Here is a 14,443-nt window from a genome sequence, read left to right on the forward strand (position 1 = left end):
GTGTGTGTGTGTGTGTGTGTGTGTGTGTGTGTGTGTGTGTGTGTGTGTGTGATATGCTGAATGCATTCTAGTTGGTGGTGTGAGTTCAGTTTCAGGGCTGACCACTCTGTATTAGAAAACCAGTGTTACGGCTCATCCTTAGGACAGACTCATTCCCCCTCTCCCAGAATTCATAGTTGCCTGTAGTTTCTTGTCTAGGGGTGGGACCCCACAAAATGTTCTCCCTTCCAAGTTAATTAATATTGCTATTGTTCAGTCTTGCTTATGCAACTATTACCAGGAATAACTGTTCAAGAAGACTTTCCGATATTCTGGCTCTTCCAACCTTTCTTTTACCCTTTTGCAATGTTCCCCAAGCCTTAAATGCAGGGCCTCTGATATAGCTGTATACACTGGGGCTGAAGGATCTTCACAATCTGTTGACTTACACATCAAGATCAGGCTCCTACAAGTTGTGAACTTGTCCCAAATGTTTTCATATAGCAAGCCATCAAGTCTTAGAAGTGGCCACTACTAGGCTAGTCAGATGTGTTGTGAGAACTTAGCAGACTTTTTTTCTGATAAGGGCAAAGCAGAAAATTAAAGCAAGAAAGCATCAGCATCTTCTCACAGGTGTTTGTGTGGTGTCAGATTCCCCTGGTGATTTGCCTTTGTCAAAGCTGGGAGCAGAAGCTGCAGGTGGCACTGCTTGGTCCCAACTAAAGGTCAAAGGAGGAGCACTTCCATCACTAGTCTGTGCCCCTGCTCAAATGCCCTAGTGCTTCAGTAGAAGCTCTTCATTCAACCTCTGTCACAACCTAGGAAAGACATGCTAGAGAGGGTCACAGTAACCTGCAGCTAATACACAATTTTCTACTAGATCTTTTCAACCATGTATAACTCATTAGTAATATACAAACGTTGTTGGTAGTGAAGGCCTATGCCAATTCCTATTAAGTATTTGTAAAAAAAAAAAAAAAAAAAAAAAGCCATTGTGTCTAACTAGGGGAATTTGCATACAAGTTTGAAAAGGGCTTGGGATATTGATAAGAGGAGTCTCGACAGAGAAATAGAGAAAAAAAATAATGTAAAAATCTTTAGAAGGAAAAGAAAAAAGGAACAAATGGTTAGGGGAATAATACAGGAAGAAAGAGAAAATATTGTTCTTAAACTGGAAAATCCTGTGGGAGTTTCCTCTAAGAGGCCCTCCTTCTAGAATAAATTTCTGCACTACACACAGCCCAGTTAACCCTCTAAGTTGTGGTCTTTAATAAGCTCTAAATTATCCAGTGCATGTCAGTGCTTCTTTCTGCATCATCTTGCTTGTGATATTTTATCCCGAAGGAGTATTAACCTCAGAGTGATAGGTGAGAGCAACCGACATAAAGCCAAACAACAAGCAGTCCAGGTGGCCTGCTCTTCTGGTTATTTGATGAAATCAAAGTCCAAAAAGCAAAGGCCCTAAACACGGAGGCTTGCCGGAAAGTAAGGAGCTCTCGGAATCCATTCCTGAGATCATGTGACTTGGGGAGACAGAATTTTAGGTAGCATTTAATGTTTGTATCACAAAATGAATCTTTCTGGCAAACGCTGCTCTCCTCACTTTGATGTTCTTCACCACATAGTAGAGCAAGTCACCAGCACAAAACCAGAGGAGAAAGAAGGAAGGCTCCCAGACTTTGATTTAGGAGCATTTTTATGCATGGCTGGTTTTACTGTCACAATCCATACCCTTTAACTGATAAGGGATTCCATGTGACATCAGAAATCAACCAACCATACAATTGCTGATGTCATTTGCTCTCTAAAGAGCTATTGGTTAAAGTCTTGAATTTTTCATTGGAGATAAAGTCTTTTTCCTTTCAAAATGTTTCTCTATGACTTTTCTACTGCTTCCAGTGAATTATTTGTTAGTGCATGTGAGCCACAAATGACACAAATTATTAGCTGTTTTCTTCTTTTATTATTATTAATTTTTAGTTTTTTATATTAATCACAGGTTATTTACTTTATTAGGTGTTTTCTTAATTTAAAACTAAAATATTGTATGTCTGAGCAAACATTAAATTGCATCATAAACAAAGGAGAAACTTAGTCAGGAATTCTACCAATGGCATTTTGATGATAGCTCTATTCTGTTCAAACTTTGTTACTTTACATATTTATATGGCATTTTATCTTCAAAGTGCTATGTTTTTATGATAACATGTTGTCCTTGAAGACGACTATACACATGAGCTAACTCACACTAAAATCAGGCAAATGATACAACATTACTGAATTATTTTACATAATATGCTCTTTTTCAAATCAAAGGTGTTGCTAAAGGGAGAAAACGTTCTTAAAAAAATTCTTTATCATAAATCTTTTTTCCCCCCTGCAAATCCTTTTTTTCTCTCTACAAAAGCAATCTGAATGGGAGCAAAAGAAGACAAAACTTGACCTTTGGTGATCCCAGCATTAATGGGTCTGTTCATGATTCAATCTATGTGTGTGCGAGGGCATCCATGTGGAAACATAGAAGCCCGAGAGACATAAAACCTTTCCCTTTAAACATTATCTGACCCTCTCGGTCCCATTCACAAAAGAAGGCTTACGCACGCCTCTGCTGGAAAAGCGCACCATCTCATTGTGCAGCCGAAAGCCCGCTCGCTCCACTCCTCGTGCGCCATGGCGGTGACGTGACGCACGGAGGTGACACCAGTGCAGAATGTGGGAGTGTAACAAATGAACAGAAGGCACCAAAGGAAAATGAAACGTTCTGGTGGGGAAACAAGCCAGACTTCCGAAACTGGGCAAATGTGCACATTGCTACACATTTTTCACATGGGATGTTTGACCTCATCTCTATGCTGCCTGCATTCAATTCTTGAATTCATTTAAGTTCTCAAGACGGCTTGTAACCACTGTTTAACTTTTCTATAGGTCTTACATATTGAAGCTGTCTGTTTCTGCGCTATACGTTGCTAACTATGGCCTGTCTGCTACTAGCAATAAATCTGAAGAACTCCTGGTTTTTGCAGTCTTCAGCTGTTGGCATGAATTCTCTGTGGCTTTGAATCGGCCCATGTTATTAAGAACTCCAGAGCGCTTTGTACAGAACTACCATTTGAAATCATCAGATAGAAGAGTTGTCTCTGTTCTTGAAATGTGGCCTTAGAGACAATATACAGGGTGGTCTCAAAGCAAGGACAGCCTGTTAACTCAATCCCAGCTTTCTAGACAGGTATGGTGGATCAAATCTGCACTCTCGATACTTTGGGAGGCTGAGGCAGGAGGAATTGATATGAGTTTAAGACCTCTGTGATCCACATAGTGAGTTCCAAGCCAGCCTGGAAACACAGTAGGTAAAAGAAAGGATGACAGTGGCAAGACGGTTAAGGATGTAAAGGCATTTGCCACCGAGGAATTTGATCTCCAGGACCTACAGAGTAAAAATATGCAATTTGTATTCTGACTTCTACATGCATACCATGCAATAACCTTCTCCCACCAACATACATACATACACATGAAAGAAAATGAGCCAGAAAGGATGCACAGAGATTTTGATGAATACTTTTTAATCTGCATAAATATCTTCATTGTTTTCCCACAGATATATTGCTCCTTTTATATGTTAAAAGGAAAACATAATATTGAATTGATAAAAGAAGATCAAAGAATGAAAACTAAAAGGAGCCGAAAGAGAGTGAAGTGTCTCTGATCACAGTTGCACTACAGTGTAGCCACTGGGAAATTTGGTATGTGTGGTATCTCTCACAGTATTGCAGTGACTAGCCAATCTTCACTCTCCTTCAATTTTCCCCAGGTGGGAAGATACGCCTTGGTTCCAACCAGAGGTCCCTATGTGTGGTGGCTTTACAATCTGACAACCCCATCTACTGACACGGGTAGAGACCACTAAAAACGGAGGCATTTTAAATGTCTTCTCAACTTACCTGTTTGGAGATAGGTTCATGCCAGTGGTGATGACTGGATCTGCATCTTAAGGCTTCTATTTACTTGTTCTTTACAGAACTCTAATCATAGGAATATAGCTCATTGAGGGATCTGATTGTCATGCTTAGAACACTCTCTCTAAGCTGGCACCAATGACCAGAGATATTAGGTCATGTCCACACCTGCGAGCAATGGCTAATTGTGTCTCAAACCCACACTAACAGCTCTGGCAAACCTTCCCTGGCTTCACAACTGTGTGGATGCTTCGCCGTAGTCTTACTGTTCATGCAAACCTTGTCCAGCATTGTTATCTACTTTTCAGACAAGCTGGAACCACACAATTTAAACTGACAATAATGAATTACATTTTGTGAAATAATTTTTTTTTAAATTTTAGCATACCATTGTATCAAGTGAATACAATGCTGATTAAAAGCACGTTTTAAAAGAAAAGTCCAGGCAGCAGAACATGAGCTAAACCTGAGAATTTATGACATTGACTCAGGGTTTTAAGATAGGTATAGAATTTTGTTTTTGTGTAAACAAACTGTGTGGCTTGAGATGCAGCTCAGTGGTTGAGCACTTACCCAGCATGCACAAAGCCCTGGGTTCAAGCCACAGCAACATCAGAATAAAAGAAAGGAGAACGGAACTGAGACAGTATTGAAGCAATTTCCCTTAAGTGTTCTCACTGCCCTTTGCCATTAGGATTTCACTTTTCTGTCTGTGCACAAACTCCAATTCACCTTTGCTAATCTGAATGCTGGAATTTACACAGCTGAACAAATAGAATCATTCTCCAAGCAATAATTTAGCAATTATCCACGTGTTTGATTTTTGAAATAATAAAAAAATCCCACACATTTTTATTTGTGCCTGATAAATTAAGTATGTAACTAATTAAAGTTGTATAAAAATATTAAAGCACATAGGATTAAATAAACACAAAAATGCCAGTACGAATGCCAATACGTTTTGTGAAAATAATGAAACCTGCTACTTTTATAATTAAGAGATAAACTAACAGAGAATTATCAAATAAGCATAAATATTATGCTTTTGAGAAAAGATAACTATTAAATTCCTATTATGCTTTATAAATCTAAAATAATGGTTATTTTCCGTGACCACCAAACTTTCAGTTCCAATGAAATTATAATTTTACATAAAATGGAAAGGGAAGACTAAAGGCATAAATTGTCATGCGTACAGGACAGCCTGAGTTTGTCCACAGTACAGACAGCTTGGACAGCGCGTACCTGTAAATCTCAGCCCTCTGTCAGGGCAGCCAGAGGTGGAAGAAAAGGAACCCTGAAGCTTGTGGCCTAGCTGACGTTTATGGCAGCAGACACCAAGACTATGTCTCAAACAAGGTGGAAGATGAGGACCAGTGCTCAAGATTATTCCTCTAACCTCCACACACATGTCATGGACATGCGCATCCACCCCCACGCTCGTACATTCATGCACATGCATACAATGACTAAAATGCACATCAACGGGTGAACATAATTATACCCAAGAAAACATCTGTAACGTTCATGGATTAAAATCTCTCCACCTCTGGTTAAACACATATAAAACGTGCAGTGAAGTATATACATATATTTTTAAATTTTTAACTAACAACCTGGTCATTTATCTTATAACTCTTTAGTGGAAGGAGCCAAAGCCATGCCTTAGATCTATACAGTTGTTAGTGATGGCATTTTGGGAAATGGTCACATGTAATTTTTGCAAAATATTCCCTACTGAGTATTCTAATAAATATTTACAATTCCACCTTTAATACTGGATATACATGTCCCAAATACTAACACATTTTCACCTGAGTTAAATTTATGAAGAAAGTTTTATACTATCTTTTCAATCATCTTATTATGAAAGAAAAAGTTAGAAAAAAAATGATGCAATCATTAAGATAAAAAAATACTAAAACATTAAACTTTGGGTTGGTTACTTTGACCAGTGTTCAAATTAGTCAAACTTAAGCAGAAAGTTTAGTTTTTAAATGTATAGATTATTTTATTCTTTACATTGGTTATAGGTTTGCTTTTCACAGTGGTGCACAGAGACTAGCAAATCCATGCCCACTCCTCAGAAAGATTAAATGCTTTGCTTTCCAGGAAGCAACATGAAAATCATTTTCCTCCTTTGTCTGGCACCAATTTTGTGTTATTATTTCATTTATGGAATATGCTGTCAACTTCCCAGCATGGGCTTTGGAGGGGAGGTTTGATTTTAATAGTACTTCATTACAATATTGCAGGCAGAATCCGATGATTAGCTCTCTCAGGGTTGACATTTGTAAACTACAGCTTTCCGGGGATAGAAGATAACTTCGTTAGCATTTCTAAAATTGAGAGCAAGGATTCTCTCCTTAGATATTAGTTAATACAAACAAGATTTCGGGGCTATCAGAGAGTCAACGGCCCTTTTACACTTTCTGGTGCTGGAATGTTTTTAAACTGATTCACAAGTAATATGTAATGACCTGAAACATTTATGGGAAAACGCTCATAATTTTTCAGAAAATCATGACCTGATTTGTTCCTTCAGGCATGCGTTATTTTCCAGGGTGCCTATATCAATAAAATAATTACCGGTTTTGAACAGCTTTCTTCTGCTCTCAGCTCTTCAGAATTAACAAGAGTTGATCTACTGTGATACTTAAGGTAAATTTTCTATTAATTTTAAAATCATTGGACATAAGTTTCAATATTGTTGGCAAAATAAGTCTCTTACCTCTTCTTGTGACTTCCAGTAGTCTTCTGATGTCACTGAAAGAGTGGCCTTTTCTGTTACTTTTGCTTTTCTCTCGTTCATCATCAAGTTTCAACTAAAAGACAAAAATAATCAACACAATCCTCTGGCAATAACAGGATTTGTTTTGAAATAAGCCTCATTTCGACTAAGTGTAAAGATGATTTTTTTTTCAAGAGTTAAAACACTTAACCTACTGAATTTTTAACTTTTCTTTGAAAATACACAACTTGGAAAACCTAATGTGGAGGAAAAGCCCTGAGTTGTGGCAATGAGACACTGATTAAGACAGTCTGAAGCATTTTATAATGAATTCACAACTTTTAAAATTAGGTTGAACTCTTCTGTCAAACATGTGTCTTGTAGGTGGTAGCATAAGGGGTCTGCCGTTACGTTGGGATAAGACGTAAAGGGGCCCATCAAAGTTATCGTTCATACACTGCATGGTGCTGAAACGATTTCCACATGCAGTCCTTGTCTTTTAGCTCCTTTACGTCTGTGGATTTTAGTAAGGTTATCCCTCAGGAGGATGCTTAATTCTCACTCAGAAAGGCAAATGGAATAGACCGGAAATGGTTGAAAAGAGGGAACAGGATGGGACCCTATCCTAGATGTCCTCTCCTGAGACTCACAGCTAAACTTTGGGCAGAGCGCAGGGATTCCTACGGGGAAATGGGTGCGAAAGAAGAACAGAAAGAGGACAGGAACGCCACAAGGAGACCAACAGAGCCAACAAATCTGGGCCCAGGGGGTCCTGCGGAGACTGATGCAACAACCAAGGACCATGTGTGGAGAAGACCTAGACACCCCCCCCGCCCCCCCTGCTCAGATGGAGCCCACAGGCAGCTCAGTCTTCGTGTGGGCTCCTTAGCAAGTGGAGCAGGGGCTGTCTCTGACATGGTCTCTAATGCCTGTTCTTTGATCAGTTTTCCATGGTGGGGCAGCCTTGCCAGGCCACAGACAAGGAAGATGTAGGCAGTCCTGATGAGACCTGATAAGCTAGGGTCAGATGGTAGGGAAGGAGAGCTCCCTCTTTCTGTGGACTAGGGGAGAAGGATGGGGGTGGGAGGGAGGATGTGAAAGGGAGGAGACGAAGGAGGGGGCCACAATCAGGAAATAAAGTGAATAAATTATAAAAAATAAAATAAAATGATTTCCAATATTTTGTAAGAGAAGATTGTATCTCTACACAGCTCAGTAGTTACCTCCGACTGGCTCTGTTTACACAGTCAGATCAAGCACTTCTACTACTTCCAGCCTCTGATTTGTAAAAACATGAATGTGGCCCATTTCATATCCTTGCAAATGATCTTATAGAAATAAAATACTATTTTCATCAGAGGAAGAAATTAATTCACCCAGTAAGTTTCATTCAACAGAGCAACCCCATTAGAAACAAAGAGAGCAAGAGTCTGATTTGGAAAGAAAAAAAAATAGCCCTCTCAATGGAATATTAGCAATTTCATGTTTTGGGACAGGGCCTCACTCTGTAGCTTGGGCTGGCTTGCAATTTACAGAGATCCTCCTGCATCTACCTCCTGAGGTAGATTAATGGCAATTTAATTAATCAATGGCAATGCCATTAATCAAATTAATGGCATTTGACACCATGCCTGGCTTTTTTCTTCCTTTGTTCTCCCCCAGTTGGAATATTTAACAATTCTTAAGTGCTGAATGTAGACTAATAATGAGTAATGATAGACTTTAGGGGTTTTTTTGGCGTGTGTTCATGTCACTGTTCTGCATACTTTTTCTCATGTGTATGCCTGACAGATCATATTTGGCCACATGAATAGTGAATTTCCACTACCTAAAAAGCTATACTGCCTATAACAAGCATAAATGTGAACTATGGATTCAATTTGTCTTCTATTCAGATATACTTAAGAATTTTCAGGCTGTGAACACTTTATCCAATGATATGTGATAAAACTAAGCCCCATACACATCTGGTTGGGAAGATAGGAGTAGTTCAAGAGTCTTCAGACTGTCTGAGGCTCACCTGAATAAAGAGTTGGTAAATGTTTCAATAAAAGTCTTGTCAACAGTTTAGGCTTTATGGGAAGGGAAAGAGAGGTGTCTTTATCAGTCCCTTATAATATAAAATAGACAAGATATAAAGCTATGTTTTGATATGAGCTATGTTTTGATAAGACCTTTTAAAGGAAATAGTAGACTGAATTTTGCCAGCAAATTGTGACTCACCCAACCTAACCCCTGACTTAGACTCAGAATCACTGATTAAACAAGTTACTTTTAATCACCACATAAGACTATTTTCAGAATTACTCTAATGAACACTTGTTCCTATAATACCATATCACAGAAGTATTTGTAACGGAAGTTTTGTTTTCTTTGTAAACCCAGTTATGTTATGTAAATATGTTTTTGTTTTAATCTCAAGGGTGGGATTTTAGTTGGGCTATAGTTTGTCCATACCTGTTAATAGTCATGTGATCTTTCCCAGCTGGTTACGGCCTTCCCTGTGCAGCATGGAGAGGGCCATGGTCTAGGACTCTGAGAGTATAAATCTGAGAGCTGAGAAAGAGAAGGCGTGGCATTTGGTGTCGGCGTGTGGTGTGTAGATGTTTGGACAGAGCAGGGACCAGAGACAGTATGGTAGTTTGGAGCATCCAGATGGAGAGAAACACTATGGGGCACTGCAGTGTGTGGGAGGCTGCTAGCTCCCTCTGCAGTTGATGGAGATTGGTATAGAGCCCTAGAAGACTTGAGTCTAAACACCCGGGAGAGGTAAAGCGGTCTGCCCCCCCTCTCTCCACTAACCTCTTCTCTCTCCTCCTTAAGGTTGAGGGGTTGATGGAAGGGAGGTAGAGGCCTAAACACCCCAATAAAGGAGAGTTTTTAAAATGTTTTAATCTTATTTATGTATTTGTTATAATTTATTCACTTTGTTTCCTCACTGCAGCCCCTCCCTCGTCTCCTCCTAATCCCACCCACTCTCCCTCTTCTCCTCTATGCTCTTTCCTTAGTCCACTGATAGGGGAGGACCTCTTCCCCTTCTATCTGACCCTAGCTTATCAGGTCTCATCGAGACTGGCTGCATCATCTTCCTCTGTGGCCTGGTAAGGCTGCAACCCCCCAGGGGGAGATGATCAGAGAGCCAGCCACTGAGTTCATGTTACAGCCCTTGTGTCCCTTACTAGGGAACCCACTTGGAAACTGAGCAGCCAATGGGCTTCCTTTGAACAGGGGGTCTAGGTCTTCTTCATGCATGGTCCTTAGTTGGAGTCCCCTGGCCCCGGTATTTTGGCTCTGTTGTTCTCATTGTAGAGTTCCTGTCCCCTCCAGGTCTTTCTATCTCTCTCTTCTTCCATAATGATTTTGGCACTCTGCTCAAAGTTTGGCTATGAGTCTTAGTATCTCCTTCTATACCCTGGTGCCTAGAGTCTTTCAGAGGTCCTCTGTGGAAGGCTCTTGTCCTGTTCCTTGTCTTCTCCTACTTCTAATGTCTATCTTGTTTGCCTTTCTCAATATTATGTTTTAAATTCTTACATGTAACTTCTATGTATATATTTACATATAAATTAATTTAGATATGTAAGACTCATTTCAACTGCCAAAAATATTTTCTTTTTGAAAGACACTGTTAGGAAGATAAACTACGAAGGCAAGCTATAGTTTGAGAAATGTATTATTTCACATATACTTAAGAATGTATGTATAGAACATTCAAAGGCCTTAATCTTTTAAAATGGCCAAAGTTGTATTCCAAGAAATGCCACACAAACCACTCAGACTCCAGTCTCAGTTAGATGTGGGTGGTTTATTGAATGTCTTTTCCAAGTTGGTTGCAATCAGGGCCACCAAAGGAATCAGGAGCCTAACTATGCCTCGACCTGTTTTCCAGAGTTGGTTTATAAAGGGAAAAAAATGCAACTAGCTCATGGGGGCGTGGGGAGGTGAAACAGTGTGGTCAGCTTTGACCTGAATTGTTTTGCTAGCAAGCACTACTAGCTACTGGCAGTATGCCTGGCAGTTGGGGACAGCTGTGTTGATGGTTGAGGAATTTCTGGGAATAACAAGGCCCCAGAGTTTCTCACTGAACTGCTAGAGGTATCTCTCCACTACAAGTACAACTACATAAACATGTAAATATCAAGTCTTCTTATAGATTAAGTCTAATCTTAAGTCTCATTGATTATTTATCAGATTTCTCATCTCAGGAGGTAAAGGGAATACAAGACAAACTGGAGAATATTCCTCAAGCTTATCATTCTCTCTCTCTCTCTCTCTCTCTCTCTCTCTCTCTCGTATCGTAGTGCTGAGAATAGAACCAAAAGCTTTGCACACGCAGGACAGAACTTGCCTACTCAGCTATACCATCAGTCCTCAGTTTCAGGAGACAGGATTTTGCCTTGTTTCCCAGGCTGGTCTTAAACTCATAATCCTTTTCCTTCCATCTCCTAAATTATGGGATTAGATACATGTGCCTCTGTGCCTATAACATTTATCTATTCTTTAAAATATTGATTTTTCAGATGAAAAGAATAAAAGGGAGGTAGAGGGGAGCTAAGGAGGGAGAGAAGAAGGGCAAGAGAGAGAGAGAGAAAGAGAGAGAGAGAGAGAGGACCTTTACAGCAGTCTATTTTAAGGGCAGTAGAAAAAACAAAAAACAAAACCAGAGACATGACGTTCCATGGTAGCATGCAGAAAAGTGAGATTCTAATGTGGTTTCCTGGTGCTGTGACATTTGGAACACCATGAAAGTAACTTTTTAAAAGGTGAGAACTCTTTCCCTCTGACAGCACTACATTTGTGGGGGAAACCACCCCAACTTCAATTTTCAACTTCTAATCTATGTATGCAGAGGGAAAGCATGTCAACATCATTAAAAACAAACAAAACAAAACAAAACACCTGGTATCAGGGTGTGCTTGATAAAATGTGAGAATGAGCATATGTGCTCTTTACTGGAAACAGAGAAGCCATTCCAAGAGAGGTTTTGGTGTTAGTGGTGGTGGGTTTTGTTGTGGTTTTTTGTTTTGTTTTGTTTTGTTTTTTGAGACAGGGTTTCTCTGTGTAGCCTTGGCTGTCCTGGACTCACTTTGTAGATCATGCTGGCCTCAAACTCACAAAGATCTGCCTGCCTCTGCCCCCCACAGTACTGGGATTACAGGTGTGTGCCACCACGAGAGGTATGCTTTAAATTTAACTATTTAGAGAAAAATGTTAACCGGCAAATGAGGACATTAAAGTTTCACCCGAGGTTTTAATAATATCCTGTGCTAACTGCATCTTTACCTCAAAACCCAAGATGTGACAAGAACAGTAGATTTTTTTTCTCTCCTGCCACTTTTGATCAGACTATCCTGTTTTTTCATTAAGCAAACAAACAACAACAAATTAAAAAAAAAAAAAGATGCCACCAGTTTGCTCCCTTACTCAAATATGTGAAATAAGTTGTTAATTAAGTCGACATATTTGGGGATGTTGGTTTTTTTTTTTTCCCTATGAAAGAAGATAGGAACTTCGAAAGTTAGAAATCAGAAACAATGCTAAAATTTATGGGTAACTGAAAAATCCCTGCCATTGTATTTTATATTTTATAAACACATATTCCTCCCTTTAAATATGAGAAAAAAATTCTCACATATTCATTGTACAATTCAGAATGTAACAAATTACTAGGAATGCAAATTACTAGGGTAAATTTTTTTTCCTAGGGTTTGTTGCCAAGATTTGAAATAACAATAACAAAACCATACATTCATAACCAGGCAAAGCTGGGTTCATTCTGAACTAGTGAAAACTAAAAAAATAAATAAATAAATAACAATCAAGAGCCTGGCCAAGAACAGAAGGAGAAAGGGGAGAAAAGTTAATGGAAATGCTTTGTAGAAAAAGTCTGGTTAGAAGCACGGAAGATGAAGACAGGATAAATTCATGGGAGGCATCAAAGAGTTAATGCTTTCTATAAAGGGGCTGGGGGCTTATCTTGGTGGGAGAGCACTTGCTTAGCATGCATTTGGCCCTGAGTGCAATCCCCAGAGATGCAAAGGAAAACAGAATAAAAAGAAGAAACGAGTTCCACAAAAATATACCTGAGGCAAGAGAATCCAATAAAATGATTTCCATTATTACTGGCTTTTCAGAGTATATTTTATTTAAAACATTAACACTAGGGTCCCAGATACCATTCTGTCTCTAAAGACGTTAAAGTAACAGTTTAGTGATATAGAATTTGGCAGAAAGCATAGGATCTGTAACTGAAAGCACTCAATTTTTGAGAGTGGCTTCAAATACCTGCCGCCTTATGAACCTCTCCTATAGACGCCCTTATGGAAAGCAGGCTCAAACTTCCTAAACAAGCTCAGCGGTCCTGTCTCGCAGATGTCGTTAATAGCTGACTGCCTTTCTCTTACATGTGTCTTAATTCTTCTGAAGTACGTTCATTAAAACCACGGCGATTCTGTAAAAATTCCAACATGATAGATAACTGTATTTTTACCGAAGAAAATAACTCGAATATTTCATCCTAGAGTTAAATTATTAATATCATTTTTTTAAAAGTACAGCAATTCAAACTTGCTATGTTGTGTCTACCTAATTTACACTGACATTCCAGATAATTCTAGCCAAAGGGGGAAAGCCTCTAAGTCCAAGCAAACTCTCAGGTTCTGAACTGTGGCTTTTTCACATAGCTTTTGTATTTCAAAAGAGAAGCCAACGATCAAGGCTGAAGTGAGCAATGTGTGCTGTGCAGAACGTCACTAATAAATCATCATGGCCTTGTGAAAATGCTGACTTTGTCGAAGGTTTTCCCCAGTAAATACTGATGCACTGCTACGTTATTTTATCCATAGTCCACATGGGGATCAATGGAGGCAATACAGTTTAGCACAAACAATAAGGTAACCACCCTTCATATATATTGACAAGCTTCCCAAATGGTCTGTTAATATACAAAAGACTGGGACAAATTACTTATTTATATATACAAACCATGGCTATAGAAGACAGCTGCAGGTATTTTTTTTTTGAAAGTGCATTTTAATAAGGTCCCATTCAGTTATAGAACAAATGGGGGGAGAAATAGTTTGCACTACAGAGTTTGGCGCAGGAGCCCTCTCCCTTTCTAACCACAAAATCAATCATTTGTCCAGACTGTGGGAGTCAGAGTTAGTTACTGAAAAGACTCCGTATATAAACAAGTCAATAACTCATTGTGTGTTATTGTCGGGCTGAAGAAGTCGGCCTTCAAAAAGCTGGCCCTGCTTCTCCCGGAATGAATGTCACTGTATTCAGGGGCTGGGGGAGCCTTTGTTTCCAGCCATTGCTGACTGCCATTTATGTATGGGGGGGGGGGGACAGGAGGTGGCTGCAGGAAGAGCAGGGAAGATGCTGTTTCCTAACTTGATGGCCAAGTCAAACTCCCAGTTTTGCCAGCCTAAATTGTTTCTGAAAGTGGACGACGAGACGGATAAAGAGAGGCCACATAAAAATATTTGGCAAAAGAGATGAGAGGCAAATGACTCTGTCGCATCTTAACTTGGATCGAGGTGGTACTTTATATTTCCCACTTGTCAACAGAGCTAAAAATGACATCCGGGCATCAGCTTGAAGAGTTCAAATGTACAAAATCAAACTGATGGATAGGTCAGCATGTCGAAGGAATTGTATCTGTTCCTGCTGTAAATAGAAAGATTGATTTTTGAAACAATCAAATGCAGTTTTCAAAGGGTTTGCGTGTTTGTGTGTGTGTGTGTGTGTGTGTGTGTGTGTGTGTGTGTGTGTGTGT

At 39.4% G+C, this 14,443-nt stretch overlaps 1 protein-coding gene across 1 annotated transcript in view; it reads right to left on the reverse strand.

Moving 5' to 3' along the window:
• Window positions 1–14,443, reverse strand: part of Dcdc1 (doublecortin domain containing 1) — a 367,448-nt gene that overhangs the window by 232,092 nt on the left and 120,913 nt on the right. Inside the window, 1 exon segment of the mRNA XM_055602817.1 lies at window positions 6,667–6,757. Within this exon segment, the coding sequence (XP_055458792.1) occupies window positions 6,667–6,757 (91 nt within the window).

This window comes from Psammomys obesus, unplaced genomic scaffold, assembly GCF_907164565.1.
Source record: "Psammomys obesus unplaced genomic scaffold, mPsaObe1.curated_primary_1811, whole genome shotgun sequence".
In the NCBI taxonomy this organism is placed as follows: domain Eukaryota; kingdom Metazoa; phylum Chordata; class Mammalia; order Rodentia; family Muridae; genus Psammomys; species Psammomys obesus.